Source organism: Cucumis sativus, chromosome 1, assembly GCF_000004075.3.
Source record: "Cucumis sativus cultivar 9930 chromosome 1, Cucumber_9930_V3, whole genome shotgun sequence".
NCBI classification, from domain to species: Eukaryota; Viridiplantae; Streptophyta; class Magnoliopsida; order Cucurbitales; family Cucurbitaceae; genus Cucumis; species Cucumis sativus.
In genome coordinates, this window is record NC_026655.2 from 20515955 (window position 1) to 20538668 (window position 22714).

General features: G+C 31.7%; 3 protein-coding genes across 5 annotated transcripts; 1 reads left to right on the plus strand and 2 right to left on the minus strand.

The window, feature by feature from the left end:
• On the plus strand, positions 1-4516 carry LOC101203509 (protein trichome birefringence-like 37). Its single transcript, XM_004149003.3, has 5 exons — positions 1-488; positions 650-821; positions 2868-3043; positions 3119-3277; positions 3875-4516. Exons 1-5 carry the CDS (start codon positions 169-171, stop codon positions 4167-4169), a joined length of 1122 nt encoding a protein of 373 aa, XP_004149051.1. The 5' UTR covers positions 1-168; the 3' UTR covers positions 4170-4516.
• Positions 4517-5884: 1368 nt separating this feature from the next.
• LOC101203267 (signaling peptide TAXIMIN 1) lies at positions 5885-6506 on the minus strand. 2 transcript variants are annotated; one of them, XM_004149002.3, is made up of 2 exons: positions 6334-6506; positions 5885-6220 (listed from the first exon to the last, which is right to left on the minus strand). In XM_004149002.3, exons 1-2 carry the CDS (start codon positions 6450-6452, stop codon positions 6097-6099), a joined length of 243 nt encoding a protein of 80 aa, XP_004149050.1. In that variant the 5' UTR covers positions 6453-6506; the 3' UTR covers positions 5885-6096. The 2 variants fall into 2 exon arrangements, 1 of the variants encoding a protein (XP_004149050.1); XR_004215163.1 differs by having other exon boundaries at positions 6108-6220; positions 6317-6476.
• A 234-nt stretch (positions 6507-6740) lies between these two features.
• On the minus strand, positions 6741-10165 carry LOC101207611 (pentatricopeptide repeat-containing protein At1g28690, mitochondrial). Of its 2 annotated transcripts, none has more exons than XM_011659544.2 (2): positions 9760-10165; positions 6741-8626 (listed from the first exon to the last, which is right to left on the minus strand). In XM_011659544.2, the coding sequence occupies exon 2, from the start codon at positions 8436-8438 to the stop codon at positions 6867-6869; it is 1572 nt and encodes a 523-aa protein (XP_011657846.1). In that variant the 5' UTR covers positions 8439-8626; positions 9760-10165; the 3' UTR covers positions 6741-6866. The 2 variants fall into 2 exon arrangements, with proteins under 2 accessions (XP_011657846.1, XP_004149063.1); XM_004149015.3 differs by having other exon boundaries at positions 9669-10165.
• Between the last annotated feature and the right edge of the window lie 12549 nt (positions 10166-22714).

Consider the following 22714-nt stretch of genomic DNA (forward strand, 5'->3'; position numbering starts at 1 on the left):
CCTGTCTCTCCTCGTTCACTCACTGACTCACTCACTCCGGCTGCCACTTCCCTATATAAACAACACAACTCACACTTCAGTATATACTAATTAAAAGAAAACCTTCACATTCATATCTTTATTTCAAACTCATATATTCTCCACCATTTTCAAAAACCACTCCAAGAAATGGGTTTTGGTTTTTGGGGCAGAGTTATTTTATCTCTGTTTCTTCTTCTTCAAGCTTCAAGTTCATGGTTGCCATTTCTGCAGCAAGCAGAAGCTGCAGTAACTGCACAACCCAACAAAAGAAGCATGTTGAAAGGAAGAAAACAAGCAAATGGTTGTAATTTATTTCAAGGAAGATGGGTAATAGACCCATCTTTCCCTCTTTACAATTCATCTTCATGCCCTTTCATAGATTCTGAATTTGACTGCCAAAAATATGGCCGACCCGATTCCCTTTACCTCAAATACTCTTGGCGACCCGACTCATGTAACCTTCCAAGGTCCACCTTATTCTCTTAGTCTACTTTTTTCTTTTTAATGCTGTTTAATGATGGGGTTGGGAAAAAGGGATATACACACATATATAACTTTTTTTTTCTTCCTGAAATTGGGGGAGGAAAAGAAGGATTTTTGAATTTGGTTTTGGGGTACGTTTGTGCAGATTTGATGGGGTGGATGTTTTGAAGAGATGGAGTGGGAAAAAGATAATGTTTGTGGGTGACTCACTGAGTTTGAATATGTGGGAATCGCTGTCGTGTATGCTACATGCGTCGGTGCCTGATGCCAAAACAAGCTTCCTCAGAAGAGACTCTATCTCCTCTGTCGTCTTTCAGGTTTTCCCTCTACTTTTTTACTCTCCACATCCCTTTTCTTTCAAACAATTCAAACCACATACTTCCTCGTTGCCAACGCTATCACATGTTTGAATTAAGCATTCACCTCTTGCTTTTCTCTACTTCCTTTATCTTAATACCTAATTCTTAGAGTTGTTTGACACACTAACCACGATTAACATGTCAATATCTATGAGTTTAACCTATAGAGTTGTAAGATTAATTTTCTAAAATACCAAGTGCGATAATGTCATTGGATAAATGTGAAAATTACAACTAAATGAAGAAATTGAAATCTCTTCAAGACGTTAAAGGTTTAAATGCAAAAATGAAATTAGTTGATAAATGTGATTGAATACTGTTTATTATTAAATTCCATTGTTTAGTTTTTTTTTTCTTTTTTATTACTGAAGGAAATGATCCTTTTTAAGTTTAAAATATTAATTCCAATGGTCTAATTTGTAATTTAGTTTAACCATTAGCACATTTATAATTTAACATCATGTCTTAAAAAGCTCTTAGAATCTTAGCTTATAATAATGTTAATTTGTAATGAATTTCTTACCTAAATTGATGTTTAGTAATTTTTTTTAATCTTAATACTATTTAATAATACTTTTTGTTGGTTAAAATACTCTTTTGATTAATACCATTTTGGAATATTTTAAATTTGGTTAGTGTACTTTTAAATGACTAATTTTAGTCTCTTTAATTTTCAACCGTTAGTTCCACTCCTAAAAAATAGTAATTATGTTTTAAAAATCTATAGTGAAAATACAAATATTGTTAGTATAAAAATCAATAAATAAGCTAGAATGAGATATTTAAAAGTACATGAATATACAAACTTCAAGTACTAAACTTTCTTTTTTTTAAAAAAAATAATTAATCTTCCTTTCTAAAAAATCTCTCAAAATTCTTTTTGTAGCCTTATATTTCAAGATATGTGTAAATAGAACAACTTAAGAAACACATTTATAAATTTTTTCGAAAATAAAATATTATGCTTTTTTTTTCACTCAGCAAACAACCAATTGAAAAGAAACAAAAAGTAATAAAAATAAGCAAACCTCTCCAATCAACAAATCTCTTGTATTTTGGTTGTAAAAATAACTGTATTGAAGAGGAATGAAAGATGGAGATGATAATAACTAAAATTTTGTAATGAGAAAAAGTTTGGGAAGTTGCATTAAATTTGGTCATAGATTGGAGAGGTTTGAAATTGAAACATTTATTAGACAGAGAATATGTGTCCAATGATAAAAAAAAAAAAGTATTCTCATTTAGAAATGAAATTTAACATAAGGTTGAGAATCTTTTCATTTTGATTGGGAGAGCAACCAAATGCATCATTTTATTTCTTTTGTAAACATTATATATTTTCTTATTTATTAAATTTATAAACCAAAATTAGTGAAGGGTTTGCATGGGTATGGCCCGCCAAAGAGAGTGGCAATTTCGGTGGCCACGTGTATTACGTGGCCCAAAGCAGAGCACTGACAGCCTGTGATCGCCGATTTTGGCCTAAACTCGCTGACGGTGGCCATTATGCCGACATGTCGGATACCCCTTTCTTCATTCGTTTTTAAAATATGAGTAATTTTCTTTATTTTAGAAAGAAAGCAGGTGGCCATCAAAGGATAAAGATGTAAAATTATTTTATGGTAAACACACTCTGAGAAGTTAAATAAGTTTTTATTTTGTCTGTGTTCATTCTACTTTATGGTTTGTGAAACATAATTTTGGATCTTGTTAACATTCATTTATTTGGTGATCTATGACTATTTTTATAATGATTGCATTGAGATTGAGTTTTGAATCCAATTGAGATTGACAGCATCTACTTTATAAGGATATGAAAATAAAAATTCCCTCCTTTTTTTATTCCTTCTATAATGTTTGAATAAATGTTTTTAAAAGTTAGGTTTTGTTTTTGGAATTTGGTGTTGTACAAGAAATTCAGAAAAAACAAGTTCAAAAGATATATGGTATATGAAATGTTGGCAAGAACTATGAATAAAGTAAAAATACATTGTGTATGAACAGGACTATGGAGTGACATTGCTTCTATATCGAACACCGTATCTTGTGGACATAGTGAGAGAGGACGTTGGTCGAGTCCTAAAACTAGACTCCATCGAGGCTGGAAAGGCGTGGCTAGGGATGGACGTTTTGGTTTTCAACTCTTGGCATTGGTGGACGCATAAAGGAGACTCTCAAGCGTAGGACTACCATATGACTCTTGTTAAATATTTATGTGAAGAGACATAATAGAGGAGTGTTGGTGTAATTTGCAGGTGGGATTTGATACAAGACGGGGCAACACGGTATCAAGACATGGACCGTTTGGTAGCATTTTACAAGGGATTGACGACATGGGGCAGATGGGTTGACCTTAATGTTGATCCTACAAAAACAAAGGTCTTCTTCCAAGGAATCTCACCTACCCACTATTTGTAAGTGACACTTGATCCTTTCTAATCAATCTCTACCAAATTATTCTAAGGATTCATGTCAACATCTTGGTTTAATTTCCCACCAAATCGTGAATAAGATATTACCATATTTTCATTTCCTATACATACCCGGTTTGATGCATTTTTTTTAAATAGGAGTTGGGACAGTTGAGTTATCAACTTTAGTACTGCTTCTTTTATACAAAGAAGTTGTGAGTCTTACAACTAAAAACATAAATTCCACGACTTACTAGCTCTAAAATTAATCCAACTCCGCACACTAAGCAACCTCACTCTTGGTCCCAAGCATCTCGTTTTTGGCCAAAGAGGTCAAACTTGAGGGAGTAAAGTTCCAAACTCCAAATTCTACTCCTTGTTTGGTCCAAGGAGTTTGTAGACCGTACTTGTGACCAAATATTTCTAATATTTAGCATTTCATGTCTTTCCAAATTTTACGACTCCACGTCTTGTCTCAAACATCTTCGAAGTGATTTATAAACACCAAACAGAGAAGCTTAAGCTTTAGATTGGTTTCAAATATTTAGATTCTTCTTTGTTGCTTTGTCATCATGTTCAAGTTGACCTGTAATGAAACAGGGGAAAGGAATGGAATCAGCCAAAAAGGAACTGCAATGGAGAGAGTGAGCCGTTGGCTGGATCAATGTACCCAGGAGGAGCACCACCAGCAGCAGATGTTGTAAATAGAGTATTGAGTAGAATAAAAGTACCTGTTTACTTGCTTGACATCACCACGCTCTCTCAACTACGAAAAGATGCCCATCCCGCCGGTTATAACGGAGAGCATTCTGGGACAGATTGCAGTCACTGGTGCCTTCCTGGATTGCCAGATACATGGAATCAGCTCATGTATGCTGCTCTCTTGACCATGTGAAGATTCAAATAAACTTTCTGAGTTTTCTGTCAAAATTTCAGAGACAACTCTTTTTTTCTTTCTTCTTTACAAAAGAAAATAAGGAACCGAACAGGTAACGATTGTATTATTGGATACTCATTGGATGGTACAGAGAATAGGAGCAACAAAATGGATATAATTGAATTTTACAGGTTTAGGAATGAACTTCTGGTTTATTCATTCAACAGTCTTGTACCCATTTAATTTTACATTTTGATTTGATGGATAGTGCTGTAATCTTTTTTCTCAGTGAGGCAAATTGCCAAATAATTTGGTTTTCATGAATTTATTTGTGTGAAATCAGCGGTCTTTGTTTGATGTTGTAATCTTCCACTTTGTCTTGACACTTGGATTCCGAAGGTGTATTTTTGAACTTGAAAGCTTTTCTATCAATCATTCAATCACATAATAAACTTTTTAACTTCCAAACGTTTTTAGACAGAAGGTTTAATTTCAATAAAATATTAGAAGGGTAGTTGTTTCACATTGAAAATTTTTTAAGTAGACACAATAGACCACAAAAAAAGTCCATAGCTTTGTTTCATGTTGTCCTAGTTCGAAAGCTAACTCTAGTTAAATTCCTTTTTGTAGTCTCTAGTTTGAAAGTGAGATTAAATAACGTGGGGTGGTACAAAAGTTAATAGATTTATTTTTTATAATTGAGTGTGGTACAAAATCTAACAGATTTTTATTTTTATAATTGGAGTTTAAGATAGAGAATGATTTTATATGATTGTAATAATTTTCAATTTGATTGATCTACTCAATGCACATTATATATCAAAATCAGAATGCAAGACAAAAGGGATTTTGAATCAGAGTTTGGTGCAAACTATTAACATGTTTGCATCCAATGGGCAATGATTAGCAATGGACAATCCTGTCTAGACATCAACAGAGTTTTTCAATGTAATGTATTTTTCATTCCATCTTTTTATTGCATTTAACGTACGATTGGGTCTACAATATTACTTAAACGTTTTTGCTATTACACCAATATTGACTATGCTTACAGTCGAGAGGTTGGCCATTGTGGTCCAAGTTTTGTTCTTGATTTTGAGCATGGTGTTCCATTTTTAATAGAATTTTTTTTTATAAGTTTAGGGTTCTATTATTGTCTACACTGTTTCCTTCTAGTGTCAGAAAAGATCTTGGTCTAATTTTTGTTATCTTTTCAAAAGAAGCTGATATATTTATTTGTGTGTTCTACTTTGATTAGGGCTTCTACCTTTCAATTATACAATCGGTGTAGTTTTGCGTTTGAGAAAAATAGCTTGAAGTGAGACCAGTACGAGGGTTTTACTATTGCAATTTGGATATCGAACTAAGTTGTAGTTTTATTAACTCAAAGAATTGTGCACTTGTATCTAGATAAACTAGAGAAGCTTCTTGTACACTTCTAGTGAGGTGTTCTCTAGATTATCTTGATACGAAACTAAGTTTGGTGGAAGAGATTCTCACATAGAGGAACCTAATCCATTTGTTTGATTTGTTATTCATATTGTTGCAACATTGTGTGTGTTTGTGACATTCTGTGTTAAAAGATGTATTTCACTCTCACCAAGATCAAGAAGATAAAAGAGGCTTTTACTAATAGTTGTGTTGAAATTCTCTATGATGGAAATGGAATAGTTTATTTGATGTACCTGAAATGCGTATCTTACGTCTTGGATGATAATAAACAAGATACATAATTTATCATCAATTGCTATGTTTTCTATTCATACGCTTCAAAAACTAAGAAACAAGAATGTAACAAAAAAGAACTCTTAAACATCACTAGCTATGAATAATGGCAATTAATGCCTTTGAATTGTTGAACAAGCTTAGTGGCAACAATCAAGTACATTATTATCTGATAGAGATTGGATAAATATATGTTATATAATCTTCAAGCAAACAGATCCTAACAGGGGATTTTGGAGGTGAACCATTTCATGACTAAAATTGGAGCATTGATCAAAGCCAATGCAAACTCGATTACCACAGTCACACAAAAGCAGCAAGGACATATGCAACTTAGAACCGATCTGCAAAGCCAAATAGAAAAATATGAATTGGCAAAACTTATACAACAAAAGACCCGAAACAAAATAGTTATAAAATGAGAAAGATATTCCACGTACACAAGTACAATACTAACCCAACGATCCAAATAACAACACCAACGAAGCCAACAAAAATGGAGAGAAAGGCAAACGGTAAGCTGAGAAGGAAGCCGAGAGGCCTGCAGTTACATTTCTCAGAGCAGCAGCAACACATGATTAATTATAAGCTAATCTATTGCTCTTTATATTGACAAAGAAGCATTCAACTAGAACCTGAAGATCGTCATGTCCAATGTTATCACTTTTGTACTATAATTTATAGCAATTCTAAAGCTCCTCATTGAAATGAACGCCACTATAGACAGTTATAAGCATGACCCAACATCGTTTCTCAATGAATCTTATTTTACCGGCCTGGCCAACCTGCACTTTTTATATTTAAAAAATTAGACAATATAATAGTATGCGCTAATGCCTAAAGGAAGAAAAGTTCAAACATGAGTGGCTAGACAAGGACATTGTCAACTCTTGTTGTGCTGGTGATGTTCTTCTGGGATAATAGCAATATCCTACAATATTCATAGTTAGTTATCGACTTTTAAGCACTTGTTTGACCAAACAAGTAATGTCATAAGCTGCCATCACCAGCCCCAACCCAACTGCTACCTTTACATTTAACTCTTTTTATCTTCATAATCTCTCTAAGTTCACTAACATTGTTCCATTTCCCAGCTTCTGCAAAAGTATTAGACAATGCCACATAAGCCCCTGGTCGACTATCAGCATTCAGCTTAAATAGTTCATCGGCAGCCATGCAGGCTATTTCAACGTTGCCATGAAGCTTGGCTGAGCTCAGTAGAGCTGCCCATACATCAGAATTAGGAGTCTCAGGCATTTGCATAGCAAATTCCCATGCCTGAAGTAAACTTCCTGCACGCCCAAGCAGATCAACCATACATGCATAATGCTCCATTTTTGGTTTCAATGAGTAGTCTCTCTCCATGCTTTCAAAAATTTCCCAGCCTTCCTCTACTAGCCCTCCATGTGCACAAGCTGAGAGAGCGCTAAGAAAGGTAACAAAGTTTGGCTGAATCTGGTGTTTCTCTTGCATAATGCAAAAGAGCTCAAGTGCTTCACTTGGGTATCCATTTTTGCCATATCCATCTATCATAGATGTCCATGAGAAGACATTTCTTTCTTGCATTTGATCAAACACTTGACGAGCGTCGTCCGTTCTTCCACACTTGGAGTACATGTCAATAAGAGCACTTCCCATTCTAATATCTGTGAAGAATTTAGTCTTCATAAGTTGACATTGGATCTGTTGGCCTGCTTCAAATGCTGCCAACACTGAACAAGCACCAATCACACTGGAAAATGTTGAAATATTTGGTGAAAAACACAAACGTTGCATGTCAATGTAAAACTCAAGTGATTTCTTGGCATGTTCATGTGTTTTACTATAACCTTCAATCATTGCATTGAATACAACTATATCCTTTTCAACAGTTTTTCTAAAAATTTCTTCAGCATCTTTCACCAACCCCCGATTCATATATCCCGAAATCATTGATGTTGAACATATCACATTCTTTTTCAACATCAAATCAAACACCATCCTAGCAATATATACATCACCGTTCTTAATATATGAGTCAACAAGTGCTGTGTAAAGTACATCATCTGGTGAGACATTTGACTTCAATATCTGAGCATGAACCACTCGTCCTAAACTACGCGGTACAAAGTCCTCACGTGCAAGGGTAGATGCCTTTAAAAGCATTGAAAATGTAAACCCATCAGGCTTTTCACCTGAACAAATGAGCTCACGTACGAGAGGAAGAGATTCTGGCACTTCTCCCATCTTCATGTACCCACCAATCATGTAATTGTAAGCAGAAAGAGTCTTTTGAGGCAATGCATCGAATGCCTGGCGTGCAAACTTCAATGACTTACATTTCAGGTGCAATATGAGGAGCTTAATGGAGATATTTGTATTGGGTATGAAGCCAGTTTTGAGAATATGGGCATGAATCTTTAGGCCATGGGAAGGGTCATCTGAATTGATGTAATGCTGTAAAGCTGATGACAGAGAAGTGGATGTTTGGTTTGAAGTTTGGGTTGGAGCAAAGGAGGGAACATAGTCAATCAGTGATGAGAATACACGGTGTGTAACTGATTTAAATCTGTCATTTTTCATTTTTCCATGACACCGGTTACTATCACTCAATTTCAGTCTTTCAAATATTGTTCTGATTTTTCCCAACTCCAAACATAATATTCTAACATGAACTTATATACCAATTGGTTAACCATACGTCACTAGAGTCTACAACTTTAAACCATTGCTCCGATACCAGCTGTAATATCCCGTGTTTTCCAATACAACTATTACAACAAAAATACAAAAAACATAACCATTATAAACTTCTACAACTTACACAAATCTGCAGAAGCAAGTTATTACAAACAATTTGTAAATCAAACTATCACATCATAAGATAAACATCCATTGATGCCGTGCGGTAGAACATCAAACTTAACTTCTCTTAGAACTATCACCCAATCATTCATCTAAAACATTTTAGAAAGGCAAAATAGAACATTCATACTTTCCTAAACCAAAATTTTCAATACTTCAATACTTTCGAACTCGGAAACCTCATTCTATCAACACTTTGTTTAAGAGAGTGAGAAAGAGTCATAGTTTGAGTACCCAACATATGTCGATACTCGTCAGTCATCAATAACACCAGTCATTCATTCATTCAGTGATGCTGATTAGTAATCGACCAAAACAACAGTCAACTATTGAAATGTGAGATCATGCGAGTGCAAGTTGCAACATACACATTCCTCATTCCAAAGGAATGTCATACCATGTTCTCACAAATTAGTTTCAAATATATCATATACCAACAATTCCAAATTTGACTACTACAAAATAAGCATACAATCCCAAAACAAAATTGGCTTATCCATACAATACCTATTGAGTTGTTCAAAAACATTTGAAAGAAAACAAGTAGATTCATCAAATCAAACCATCCAGACCTTTCAAAAGTTTTCATGAGCAACCAAAACAAAAGCTATACAAATGCCAGCTTCCTTGAAAGGTCTAAACAATCAAGACAAATTTTACAAACTAAAACTTAATTGGAAGAGCTTAATAGAAATCAAGACATGTTCAACAGGAATGTCCTTACCCAAAAACAACCATAAACATTAATCCACCAGTCTGAAATAGTCCAAACTAAAAACAGAAAACTTCCTGATCTAACATACTTCATTCTGAGTTCGACATAGTCCAAAGTGTGTTCAAACATACCGGACCTTAATGGAACACTTGTAAATTTTCCAAAACATAACCGCATAAAATTCCAAAGACTAATAATCTAATCCCAACAAGAATTAAAGCAACAATCCTTACCTTGCTCGTTGGTGTCCAAAGTGGCAGAATTAGACCTTAAACGTAATAGGCACCCCACTAATTGGAGTGTGGGTAACAGTCGAAAGCTTACCCTGAAGGCAAAACTGCTGCTATAAGACACGCCTAGTCGTCGAAAACGTGATGCAGCTGTTCACGCTGAAGTCTCAAATGGAGATGAAAGAAATGGAAGTCAAATTCGTGGGTTTCGTCGTGTCATGAATTCGTGTTGCCATCACAAATATGCCCGTGAAGGAGATGGCCGACTCAAAGACTGGGAGAAAGAGAGCCAGGTGGTGGTTGATTCATGGAGGGTGAACGTGTGCAGGTGCGGAGTCTTTTCGCGGCTGTTGAAAAGGCTGAAGATGTAGCCGTGCGTGCATATGAGCGTGGTGGCCGGAGGAGGAGGACAGCAGTAAGCAAAGGGAAGAGGTGGGACTTAAGATGGAGGGTTGGCTGGTTGTAAGCACGGGCAGATTTAGTATATACCCCTTCATACCTTCAACTTCACGGTCTTTATATAATATCTATAAACAAAATCAATCAATAAATAATATTTATAGATATTTAAGTGGTAATTATGTTTGTCAGTTTAAGTCATTTTTATGGATGAATCCATCACTATTGGTACAGATGAGTTTTGAAAGCGCTTTTTCAATTTACCAATTGGCTCATCATCTTCAACTACATAATCACTCCTTCATGTTCGGCTCTCCATACTTGATTTTCTACACTTTATTTGTGTTACAAGGTTGCATGCTTAGAAACAAAAGAAAAAGGAAGAGTCGAAATGTAGGAAGAGAAAGAATGTACTAAGAATCCATAAAAGATGGAAGAAAGATATTAGAGAAAAAAAACAGTCATTAAAAAAAGAAGAATTAGAAGAATACCACTTAAAAGAACTTCGAAAAAAAATGAAGAAAAGAAAACAAGAATACATTTAATAAGTAAAAGTTCATCTTTCATCGCTTTAAAAAAATTCTTCATTTTTTTCATCTTCATGTTTTATTTTAGGTATTCGAATAAATATAGTTGATTTTAGGTATTCGAATAAATATAGTTGTTGTTGTGAAGTATTGTGCTTGAAACTATTTAGTAAAATGTGGTTGTTCCTTTCTCTTTTTTCTTTTTTCAACTATTTAGTAAAATACTATATTTTTTAATAACGTATTTTAAAATAATATTGACAAAACTAGAATTTACCCGAAATCATGGATCTGGTACACGTCTAGGGGTCAAAATATGATTGGGAGTCGTGGACCTGACCCACGACATCCAACCGGAGTCGTGTACGTACACAACTTCGCTCACATGTGTCTACCACTTATCCTGCATGTAGGAAGTCGTGTACACTGCTTTAAAACCTAAAACCTGAGCCTTCTGCCTTTCATTCTCATTTCAAATATGCCTTATCTCCCGGTCGATTTCACCTTCCATCTTTCATAAAGACATATAAGCACCTTCATTCTTCTTCACCAAAAATCAGTCATCAAGAGGCTTTCTTAAAGTCCACTTTCACAAAAAAAAAAAAGTCTTCCACTCCTCCATTTTGCCTTTCAATTTTTTCGTCACAAAGTATTTTTTTTAACTAAGTCGTAGACCATGTATATGATTTTGTTGTAAAAATAATTTGAATTTATGTTTGTTATTTGTTTTAGTTATATTTTTTTTTATTTTAGGGATGTTATTTGATTTTAGAGAAAATATTTAATTTATGAATATTATTTGATTTTAGGGAAATTGTTTGATTTGAAGTATGTTATTTGATTTTAGGAAAATTGTTTGATTATAGGAAAATTATTTGTTAGTTGTAAATTTTGCCAATTATTAGCATACATCTATGTTATTAGCGAAATATTCTTTTAGGTTATTTGCACAATGAAACTTAATCTGGTTGATCCTATCCAACTATATCTACAAAATGTTTCATCGCTCAAAATCTATGTGAGATACCTTAGAAACAGTTGTTTTAAGTTGTCGAAGGAGAAAGACAGCATCCCAGCACTCGATCCTCTTCGATCAGTGTAGTGTGTCATATTTAAAGGCTGCTGAATTTATAAGGTTTTCACAGATAGGATTCATGCAATGCTAGCACTTGATCACTACTTTGGTCGAGCGTTGAAGACTAGAGACCTAGACATTTCATATGTCTCGTGGGAAATGCACGATCACACCATAGGATGTTGCGGTCACTAGTGGATGGTGAGCATGTGATAGGATTGTTGAGATATAATTGGAATGTACTCTACGAAGATTACTTGGAAGTTTTATCGTTTGGCATGAAAGCTCAATGGCTGAGTCTTCCATGTTTGGCAGAACAATTCATAAATTCGCGATCGAATGTTGATGTTGTGAGCGTTCAGAGATTTGCTCATGTGTACAGCAACTGATTACAGGGTTTTGTTTGTTGACAAAACAAACACTATGATCCACTATATGTTTCTTCCGTTTTTAAGTGATTTCGACCATGCTGTTACGTATGCTTGGGGCACTGCATGCCTCGCATGGTTGTATAAGGAATTGTGTTGAGCGAGTAATGCACAATCTTTAGAGATATTGCTCGCCGATTAATGTTGCTACGAGTATGGACATATGACAGATTCCTTATTGTGGCACCAGACATACCTCTACAGGCACCAATTGGTCGATCTTTGAGTTTCAAGTATTATTTTATGTATATATTGTTTTTTTTAAATAAAAATTATATCATGCATAACTTATTAATAATTTCTTTCCGGCATTAGATGAAGTGGTGTTCTACCATCATCAGAACAATCTGCAAATATGTTGTTGACGTACCAAATGATATTTGATCGACTGATACACTTGCAAATAGTAAAATATTATATATGAATGTTGTCTAAGTATGTTTTTTGTTGCATACTTATGTTTGTTTTTTAATCGATTAATTAGACACCATACACACCCTACATTATGACATTGGTTCCTGATCCATGTCATAATGGTCAATTGATGTAGACTTACGTGAGTCCTATGATTTACTTTCATATTGTTGAGACGCATCTACCAAACGTGTGTTGTGAGAGTTTAGTATGCTGCAAATGTCACCTGATTTTAGCTTTATAGGTCCTAATGATACACTCACAAATTATCATTTTCATCTCTCCGTAATTATGCAAGGTGCAATGCTGACATATATATATTATATATATACACATAAACGAGTTGGGTCGGGTCAATCCAATCCCATACTTGCACAAATTGGCAACCCGACTCAACTTGTTTTTTCTCCAACTTTCTAATCCAACACAAAATTTAACCCAAACCAACCCGTACAGGTGGGGTATTATGGGTTGGTCATGTTACCGATTTTTTTTAACACTCCAAACATATGATCATTTTTTAAGAATATAAATTACACATTTTATCTTTGTTTTCTATATATATATATAAGACCACAACATACAATATTAATTATTTATTCGTGATTATTAATCACATACATTATAAAAAAAAAAAAACACTAGAAAAGGAAAAAGAAACCATATTTATCTTTATATAACTATTTCAAACTAATTATTAGGAGAGTTTTGTAGTTTTTTCAATCAAGATCAAATGTTATTCTTTCTTTTGTAGATTTTTTTCTTTCACATGAACCAAAACCGACCACTTGGTTACTGCAAAAAAAAAAAAAGAAAGAAGTAAACTACCATTTAAGTTTTTATATTATATTTCATTGTATTATAATTTTAACTTATACTCATAACATTTAACATATTATAGAAAAGAAAGGATATTCTATTTTAATTAAAGTTTGAATAAAAAGAATAAATTTAAATGACAGAAAATATAAATTAAAGTTTAAAATTAAGAGAATAAATTTTTTTGTTACCATATATATTGGTTTAAATTAAAGTTCCAAATTAACAAGGTAATCAAATAATTGAATAAACGAACTAGGATGTTATTATCACAAAAATTTATAAAATAAAAATAACTATATTCCTTCTAGAAAAATGGTTGTGTATAAAAAATAAAAAAAAATTACAAAATGAAAATACAACAAGTTGTAAATAAACAGAGGATTGGATAAAAGAAGATCAGATGAATTTTGATATATTTTGTAAACGGTCTCAATATTTTGCGATTTTTAAAATGTGTCTTAGAAGATCAATAATAATAATAAAAAAGTAGAAAAACCTATTGTGATTTTTTTAATTTAAATCTTTTGTATCATGAGATAATCAAAACCATCAAAATAAACCTAGAGACAAATAACATTTACTTTAATAAAAAATACTTAACCTTAAATATAATAAATTGAAAAATAAAGGTTTTCTTACAAAAAAAAAAAAAAGAAAAGAAAAGAAAAAATATATTGACAAATTATTTATAGAACAAAATTCTATTAAATATTTTGTAAAATGTTTTTTTTTTTTTTTTTGACAATTTAATAAACAAAGAAACAAGATTACATTTCATTTAGATGATGTGATGCAAAAATGTCTACAAAAATATATTAAAGACAATCGAAGTTTTCTAAACCCTAAACTTATAATCATATTAAAAAACGGAGGTTTCACAAAAATATTGTATTTGAACAAAAAAAAGTTTAAAGTAATATCGTGGTTTATCAGTTGGTGGTATTCCGAAAATGGTCAAGTGTTCACATCCAACCATTTTTTTCTTTTTAAAAAAATTAAACATATGTTAGGTTTTGAAGAGAAATTTGGATCAATATTGTTCTTTTTATAAAAAGATTAAAGAAATAGGATACCTTCCAAAATGTTTAGATCTTCCCTCTCAACTGTCTCTTGTATCAAGGGTTCAAACTACAAACTATACTCTTCTATCAAAAACCAAATTTTTTTAATATTCATTTCTTAGGCACCATATTTTTTCTTTCTTTAACTTTCTTATTTTAAAATTTGTAACAATTAAATTTTTAATGAAATTTTCAATTCTCTTCCATTTTTTTAATTATGAAAATTTATAATAATTAAAAATACACGATTGTTGGTACTCTTGTAGATTGGATACATCTGCCAGTGATTCATAGTATATATATTCGTTATGTTCTCCACAGCCCCGTACGTGTATAAAGTTGATGGATTGACATCAATGTATGAAGAAGATATACTGATTCTTAAATCAAAATACTATGTTCATGCCCTTAATCATAATACCCTAAGTTAGATGTTAACATCAGTGTCTTCGGCCTAACATAACCAGTTTGGCTTTAAATTTGTGTCATACGAGGCACTTCTTCCATATTATGATAAACCTCATCAAGTTCAACATTTTTCACTCGAGCATATCCCCTATGAACTGATGGAGGTACAATATGTATATCTTATATATAATGTAGATCTTCCATACTTAAATATATTGTATAATTTAAGGTAATTATATAATAATTTCATTATGTACCAAATGATACAAAGTTGTAGTCAATCGAATGATGACATGCCTCGTAATATTATTCTACCAGTTGAGTCACATCTCTATGAATTGCTTAATCGATACATCTATCGCAATAGATCTTCTACGAGGTTGCTATCGTAGTACCAAATATGCAAACATGCTCTCACCAATTCGTATTTCTTAAGTCAATGTCATGTAGAAGTGGCTCAATATTGCATTTTGATGAGATATGTTGTTTAAAAACCGAACTATCTGATCACTCTATCAAGATAATGTCACTCCCAATATGAAAACATATGAGAGGATCGATGGTTTGTCATATGTTTTGACCGTTCTTACAAAAAAATGGACAAATTGTCCATTACATTTTTGTAAGGCTGTCAAATAATTGAAACATCACATATTATATTGTAAACAAATACTAACGTATAAAGAAATCAAGTTTTAGTATTTAAGTACCTGATCATGCTAAAGAAGGTCAAACAAGTACTTCCGTTAACTAGTACCTGATCCAAAGTTCTTGTATCTGGAATAGGGCGAGTTTTCTGATCCCATATTTGTCTAATACATTTCAAAAGAATTAGAAAATGGTAAAAAAAAAAAAAAAAAAACCAATAATAAGTTTAGGAAAATGCAATATTTATATAAAATCTAGCTAGGCTATTTCAGTTTCTTTAATTTATGACATCATAATTTCCTTTTCATTTTCTTGTTTTTCAAACTCTAAATTTAGGCTAGACTGTTTCAATTTCTTTTAGAAATATGTAATCAATCTTTTTTTCTCTTCTCTCTTTTAATTTTGTTTAACAATCATGTAATCAATACTAAAATGAGGGACAAATTGAGATCTTTTAAAATCCAAGTGGAGCAAGTGAATTTATAGATGACAAAGAGCTTACTTCATTCATTCACGTACTATCTTAGTAACAAAAAAAAATGGTTCAAATTCTCTATAGTTGTATTAAAATAAATTATAGTTTATTTTAGTTAAATTACTATTTTAGTCCATGAATTTTCATCTACGATTTGTCTTGAAAATACCCATCAAGGATCAAATACTCAAAATATAAATATCAATGTATAGAAGTTCGTAAAAATTATTATAATTAGTTAAATGAAAGTTTGGTTTTAACTAAACTAAACTGTATTTAAGAACTTTAAACATCATTTTCTATATAGAGTAAGACAACGTTGTAAAATATTACGTTTAAATCTTGATGTGAGAATAGAGTTTTAAACAAATTGTAAAACAACCACAAAATAATGTCAAATGTTAATTACAAAACAAAGGGGCATTACATATTTACATATAAAATAATTGTAAATTGTTTATTATAAAATGAAGTTATACAAAAATGAAAAATGATAACATTAGGTTGAAAAATAAATTTTTGCCAATTAAATTCTCCCACGTCATTCAGCAAATATTGTGATAATTATATTTTTATTGGGTTTTGAATTAAGTTTAATCAACCCAACCCAATTCAAGTCTAATAAGCAAATGGGCTCAAGCCCAACAAGCAAACGGACCCAAGCCCAAGTCTACCTAAAGCCCATAAAATTTCTCTATAAATAGAAGACATTTGTCATTCATTTGAAGCATTCTTGGTTGAAGTAAGAATTGAAATTTTGAAGAATTGAAGATTCAAACTTGTGCGTGTAAGTTTGTATCAACCTCGTGTAAGTTTGCAATATTATCTATCATTCATAGATTTTAAAAAATATAAAATGTGGATTAAAGGAAAAAAATGAAATTACTTGAAAATGGGAGAAGTAAATATAAAATATCTTTTAGAAGAAAATATAAAGTTATTCGATAATCGTTAAAAAATAAATATTGAATAAAAGAAGAAGGTAATCGATAAACATAAAAAAATAATTATTTAATAAATAATATTTATTATTTGGAGTAGTTGAGTTGTTTATTCTAACTTCTCCTAATCAGTCCTTTGGTTTATTGATCCTATATCTAATTTAATATTGTAGTCACATTTACATAATCATATTTATCAAATGCTAAATTTCATAATCAATCTAGCATTTACATAATCATATTTATCAAATGCTCAATTTCATAATCAACCTTAATATAGATCAGTAACTTATTAAGACATATTTTTAGATTAGTTCGGCGATAATGACGAAGGATAGTAAGCCAAAGTTAGTTAATAAAGGTTAAGTGGGATTAAGTTAGTTTGATTATAATAATTTAATATATATTTTTTACTATGATTAAGTTGGATAAGATCTAATATTGCCGACCTCTAACTTAAATTTAATATCTTTTCGTTTTAAAATAGATAACTTGGCTCAAATACAATAATGTTAATTGAGTTTTAGTTATCACCACCGTCGTATCTAATGTTCTTAAATTGGGTTGCTTTCGATATTAAAATAAATAAATGGAAGATAACATTGTTTTTCTTAATGCATATCTTGATTTATTTGTTAGATTTGATTTAAATTAAGAATAATGTGACCTATGTAGTTATTATTGATCAATATTTATATAAATAATGACAACATATACTCACGTGTAAATATGTTATACAAATTATCAAAATATATTATGAAGATTCTTTTCACAAAAACGTAAACTCATCACAATAAACAAAAGCTCATACCTAAATATAGATCTGAGTCAAACTAATTATACTCACCCTAGTGCTTGAGTATAAAGAGTATTGTCTCCCATGATAGAACATATCACCTTTTTTCTAAGTGGAGCACCTCATATAGAAGATCAACGAACTAAACATTGTGAAAATCTACCAAACGTCAAGATTATGGATATGAAGAGAAATTTATTTATAGAAGACCAAGGATTATTGATGTGGTTTTTCTCTCAACCAAAACAACTTATTTATAGACTTATTCGTGGCCATTCGAAAATTCATGTCTTTTAGTTATTAACACTTTTCATGAAATGATACATCCACCATGATGCATCCATTCATGAAGAATCACAAATAATAACCATTTATGCTAACAATCCCCTCATAAATGGTAAATTGACAAATGGAAGAAAATAAGCTTTCGAAAATTTTCAATGGAGAACCTGCATGAGGATAATTAGTATAGACTTTAAACTTTCCCTAGAGAACATCAACTAAGTTTACTTGGTTAATCAGTGGACATGATGCTTTGAACTGTCAACTGTTCTAGAGTAAACTAAAACAATAAATATTACACAGTTTCTTGTTATAACAAAGTTTGTTTTCATGCTTGTGTTCATTTTGGCCTTGAACACCGCCTGGTATCATGAGTGTTTTAGAGAATTTTGCCTTAAAATTCTCACAGAAGCGACTCTTTCACATTCACATAGGTGATTTCTGTACAGAACATCGTATATGTTCTTTTTATTAATAAATATCACGTGCAGAAATCATTAAAAGCATAAAAGCTTACCCTAAAACCGTAATAACACTACCTCATCATTCGTAGAATGGATTAAATCTTGTAGTGCTTGTTGTGTTATTTAGAGGTCGATTTTCCCTTTGAACCTAGATCTTGGGATCTCCAGTCAACTAGATTGGGTTGCCTCTCTACATAACTTCATATTATAGGCTTTAATCTCATTCTATTTTTATAAATTTTCAATCAAATTCCTAGTTAGGCCTTTAGTAAGTGGATCTAATATATTATCCTTTGACCTCACAAAGTCAATTGTGATAATTCCACTAGAGAGTAGTTACCTGATTGTATTATGTCTTCGTCGTATATGACGAGACTTACCATTATACATACAATTCTATGCCCTTCCAATAGTTGTTTGGCTATCATTATGTATATATATTGCAGAGACACTGGTTTAGACCAGTTGGCCGAAATATCTTCCAAAACATTTTGAAGTCATTCTGCTTCTTCTCCAACCTTGTCTAAATCTTTAAATTCAGATTTCATTATGGATCGTGCTATACATGTTTGTTTAGAAGATTTCCAAGATACAGCACCACCTCCAAGGGTAAAAATGTAACCACTTGTGGATTTGGAGATTTTAGTGCTCGATATCCAATTGACATCACTATAACCTTTAAGTACAACAGGATATCAAGTATAGTGTAATCCATAATTTTTAGTATGCTTAAAGTATCCCAAAATTCTCAAGATAGCTTTCCAATGATCTTGACCTGGATTACTTGTATAGCGACTTAACTTGCTTACAGCATACGCTATATCAGGACGTGTACAACTCATGATATACATCAAACTACTAATGATGCGAGAGTATTCTAATTGTGTTATACTATCTCCATTATTTTTACCTAAATGGATACTAGCATAAATTGGGGTCTTTGTAATCACAATATCATGATTTGTATATTTCTTCAATATTTTATCAACATAATGTGATTGAGACAACACTAACTCTTGTGGGGTTTTAGAAATTTTAATACCTAGAATAACATTTGCGACACTCATGTCTTTCATCTCAAATTTATTGGTTAATATTTGTTTGGTTGCCTTAATAATGTTAATATTGCTACCTATAATTAGCATATCATCAACATATAAGCACACAATGACATGGTCATTCTCATTGCTTTTGGCATATGCACATTTGTCACATTCATTGATTTTAAACTCATTGGCCATCATTACACTATCAAATTTTTCATGTCATTGTTTTGGTACTTGTTTTGGTCCATAAAGAGACCCAATTAATTTGCAAACTTTCTTTTCTTAACCGGGAGAAACAAACCCTTCAGGTTTTTGCATGTAGATCTTTTCATCTAACTCACAGTTTAAAAATATCGTCTTGACATCCATCTGATGTATCTCAAATTCATGCAAAGTTGATATTACTATAAGCATGCAAATGGAAGTAATTTGAGTAACTGGTGAGTATGTATCAAAATAGTCAAGTCCTTCTTGTTGCTTGTAACATTTGGCGACAAGCCTTACCTTATATTTATCTATTGACCCATCGGTCTTCATTTTTCATTTGAAAATTCATTTGCAACCAAGTGGTTTACTTCCTAATGGAAGATCAACTAGTTCCCAAGTATGGTTATGCATAATAAACTCATGGAAAGTGCATTATTCAGTCAGGCGGGGAAGATCTAAAATCCATATAACCAGAACATTACATTAGGGTTGGTGACCTTTTATCGCCCAATTGGCAGACAGCCACTCAGGTCTCTAAAGACTTGAGCTACTTCATTCCCTCTAACAGTCCTTCGATCGCCTGATTTTGGATTCTATCGAGAGAGCCAATATCGCTATATCACTTCCGACCGACCGTCAAGCTTCACTGGAATAAATCAGTCATCTGGACCTTTGTTTTTTAGTCTGAAAACCTATTCACAACCTTTTTCTAATATGAAGCTTTAGGAGAGGACATGACCTCTTTAAATGTTTGAGGTTCGTTTTCTAACATGGTCTCTTTAAATGTTTGAGGTTCATTTTCTAACAAGTAAGTTAAAAAATCATGCGGAGCACGTGATGTTCTTGAAGTTAAATGAGTTTTAATCTTCGAGGGCGGTCGACTTCAGGAGTTAGGAAGTCTTCTAGCTATTGGAAGAATTCTCTCTATATCTTCTGGAGTAAAAAATTTTCCACCATTTCAAATGAGAACTCCTCTATTTATAGAGTTCTCTAGTGGGCTTTATAGGTTTGAGCCTAGTTGGTCCATGGACCAGATCTATGGACTCAACCACATGAATTTAGGTCATATTTAGGGTTTTGACTCAATTAAGCTTATTTTTTTTGGCTCAATGGAACTTAGTGCAAGTAAATAATATTTAATTGAACCTAATTAACTTGATCCAACGATTATGGTGAAAACATGTGGTATTATCGAAATTGGCCAAATTTATGTTTACAATTTTAATTTAGGACACATGTCAATTTTTTAATTAATTCCAAATTCAATTATTTGTACGTTTTATCGTTAATTTAGTAAATGATGTGGCAATTTGTGATTTGTCTCAAAATTTTCTATTCAACAACAAGTTCACTCAAAAACGATGATATACATAATATTAACAAGTACACTAAAATAACAACATATACCTGCAACACATTTTAAAATGTTCATTCTCTCATCCAAAACTAAAAGAAGAAAAAAATAAAAGACCAAATCTTAGGATCATTTGATTGTTATTATCATATTTGAGTCTCTACAAAGTTTTTGTAAAATATAACCCTCCCAAATATTGCAAAGAATTTTAACGAAAAAAGTTCTTTGTTTATCTTCAATTCATACTTTTCCTCCCATTCTCTTCTCTAATCAATTTGTGTCCCTCTTATTTGCATTTTATTGATTATTGTGCTTCAATAATTATTATGTTGTTTTTTTTTTATTGTATTTCTTATCATTGTAATTAAGCGTGGCATTTTATGATTTTTCGTTATTTAGTGAACTACATTTATTATCTTTAAGTTAAATTCACATGTATGATATATATATTTTTAAAGAAAAAAGCGTATATATCTTTCAAACATATCAATATCCTACATTTTTAAAAATTGATGTATCTTCCTATCCTATCACATTTGTATACCGTATCTAAATCTGTGCGTTTCATAGATCAAATGGAACTTAGACCTATGTTATAAAAGAAGTTTATCATTTCTCTCAACTTCAAGCAAAAAGCTTAGACATAGTTTTTTTTGGACAAATTTCAAAAACCATTACACAGTAGCAGTTACAATTATATACCTTAAACTTTTAGAATTAATAATCAAGCCTTCATACTTATCCAAATAAAAAAATAAAAGTCCTCATTTCACGATTTTATAGTATAGTACAAATACTACAAGTTTAGTAGTGTAATTGCAAACTCTTAACAATTTCAAACTTTTATAATAGCTAGTGTGATAGTTTAATAGCAAATTAAAAGCTCACATTGACAGCGCTCAACAATTAATTGAAGAACGACAAACAAAATCGAAGTTGCATGTCCAACAAATAGAAGAAATTAAGAAGATGATTGAGAAAATGAGTTGGGCACATAGAGAACCATCAAATTGTTTAATTTGTTATCGATAATAATTATCTAAATTTATTTTTATGTCAGAGAGCCCGTAGAAATATATATGGCGTCCATGGCGATTAAAAGATAATGCATATTTTTAATTTTTTAAATTAATTTTTTAATCTAGAATTTGTAATTGTTTAATATTTGGATTTAATTTCTAATGTAAATAGGATTTGGTATTTTAATAATTTTGTATTAATTTTCAATAAGATGTTTTTCAGAATTTGATTTAACTTAAATTGAAAAGGATTCCAAAAGAGTACCTTACAACAAAATAATAATAATAAATTTAAAAATATCTTGTAACGCACAAAATGCATCGGGAATGAGGTCCTTGTTCTAACCCAACGTCGGGCTTTGGAAATTTCAATATTACCGATTAGGGAGGTGATGTCGAAAGTGTTCTATATACCAATGCTGTCATGCGGTGAAAGAGCCCCTAATTTTTATAGTGGTACAACAGTTTTTGTAATTTGTCATAAGAATTGGATTAAGAATTCAATAATGGATTGCACATGCCTATAAGTTTTATATTTTATCATATTATGTATTATATTAATTTTGATGTAAACAACATTGAGTAAAAAATATAAATAGTTACCTACCTTCCTCAATGCACATCATCTAAAGACTAAACAATCTCATTAATAGATTCATATGAAGTTTGAACGATAAATAACA

Excerpts from the sequence above, each read along its gene's own strand:
- LOC101203509 (XM_004149003.3), top strand. The coding sequence starts at position 169 with ATGGGTTTTGGTTTTTGGGGCAGAGTTATTTTATCTCTGTTTCTTCTT. Across the intron at positions 489-649 it reads GACTCATGTAACCTTCCAAG|ATTTGATGGGGTGGATGTTT; the intron begins GTCCACCTTATT and ends ACGTTTGTGCAG. Across the intron at positions 822-2,867 it reads TCTCCTCTGTCGTCTTTCAG|GACTATGGAGTGACATTGCT; the intron begins GTTTTCCCTCTA and ends GTGTATGAACAG.
- LOC101203267 (XM_004149002.3), bottom strand. The coding sequence starts at position 6,452 with ATGTGTTGCTGCTGCTCTGAGAAATGTAACTGCAGGCCTCTCGGCTTC. Across the intron at positions 6,221-6,333 it reads GTTGTTATTTGGATCGTTGG|ATCGGTTCTAAGTTGCATAT; the intron begins GTTAGTATTGTA and ends TTGGCTTTGCAG.
- LOC101207611 (XM_011659544.2), bottom strand. The coding sequence starts at position 8,438 with ATGAAAAATGACAGATTTAAATCAGTTACACACCGTGTATTCTCATCA.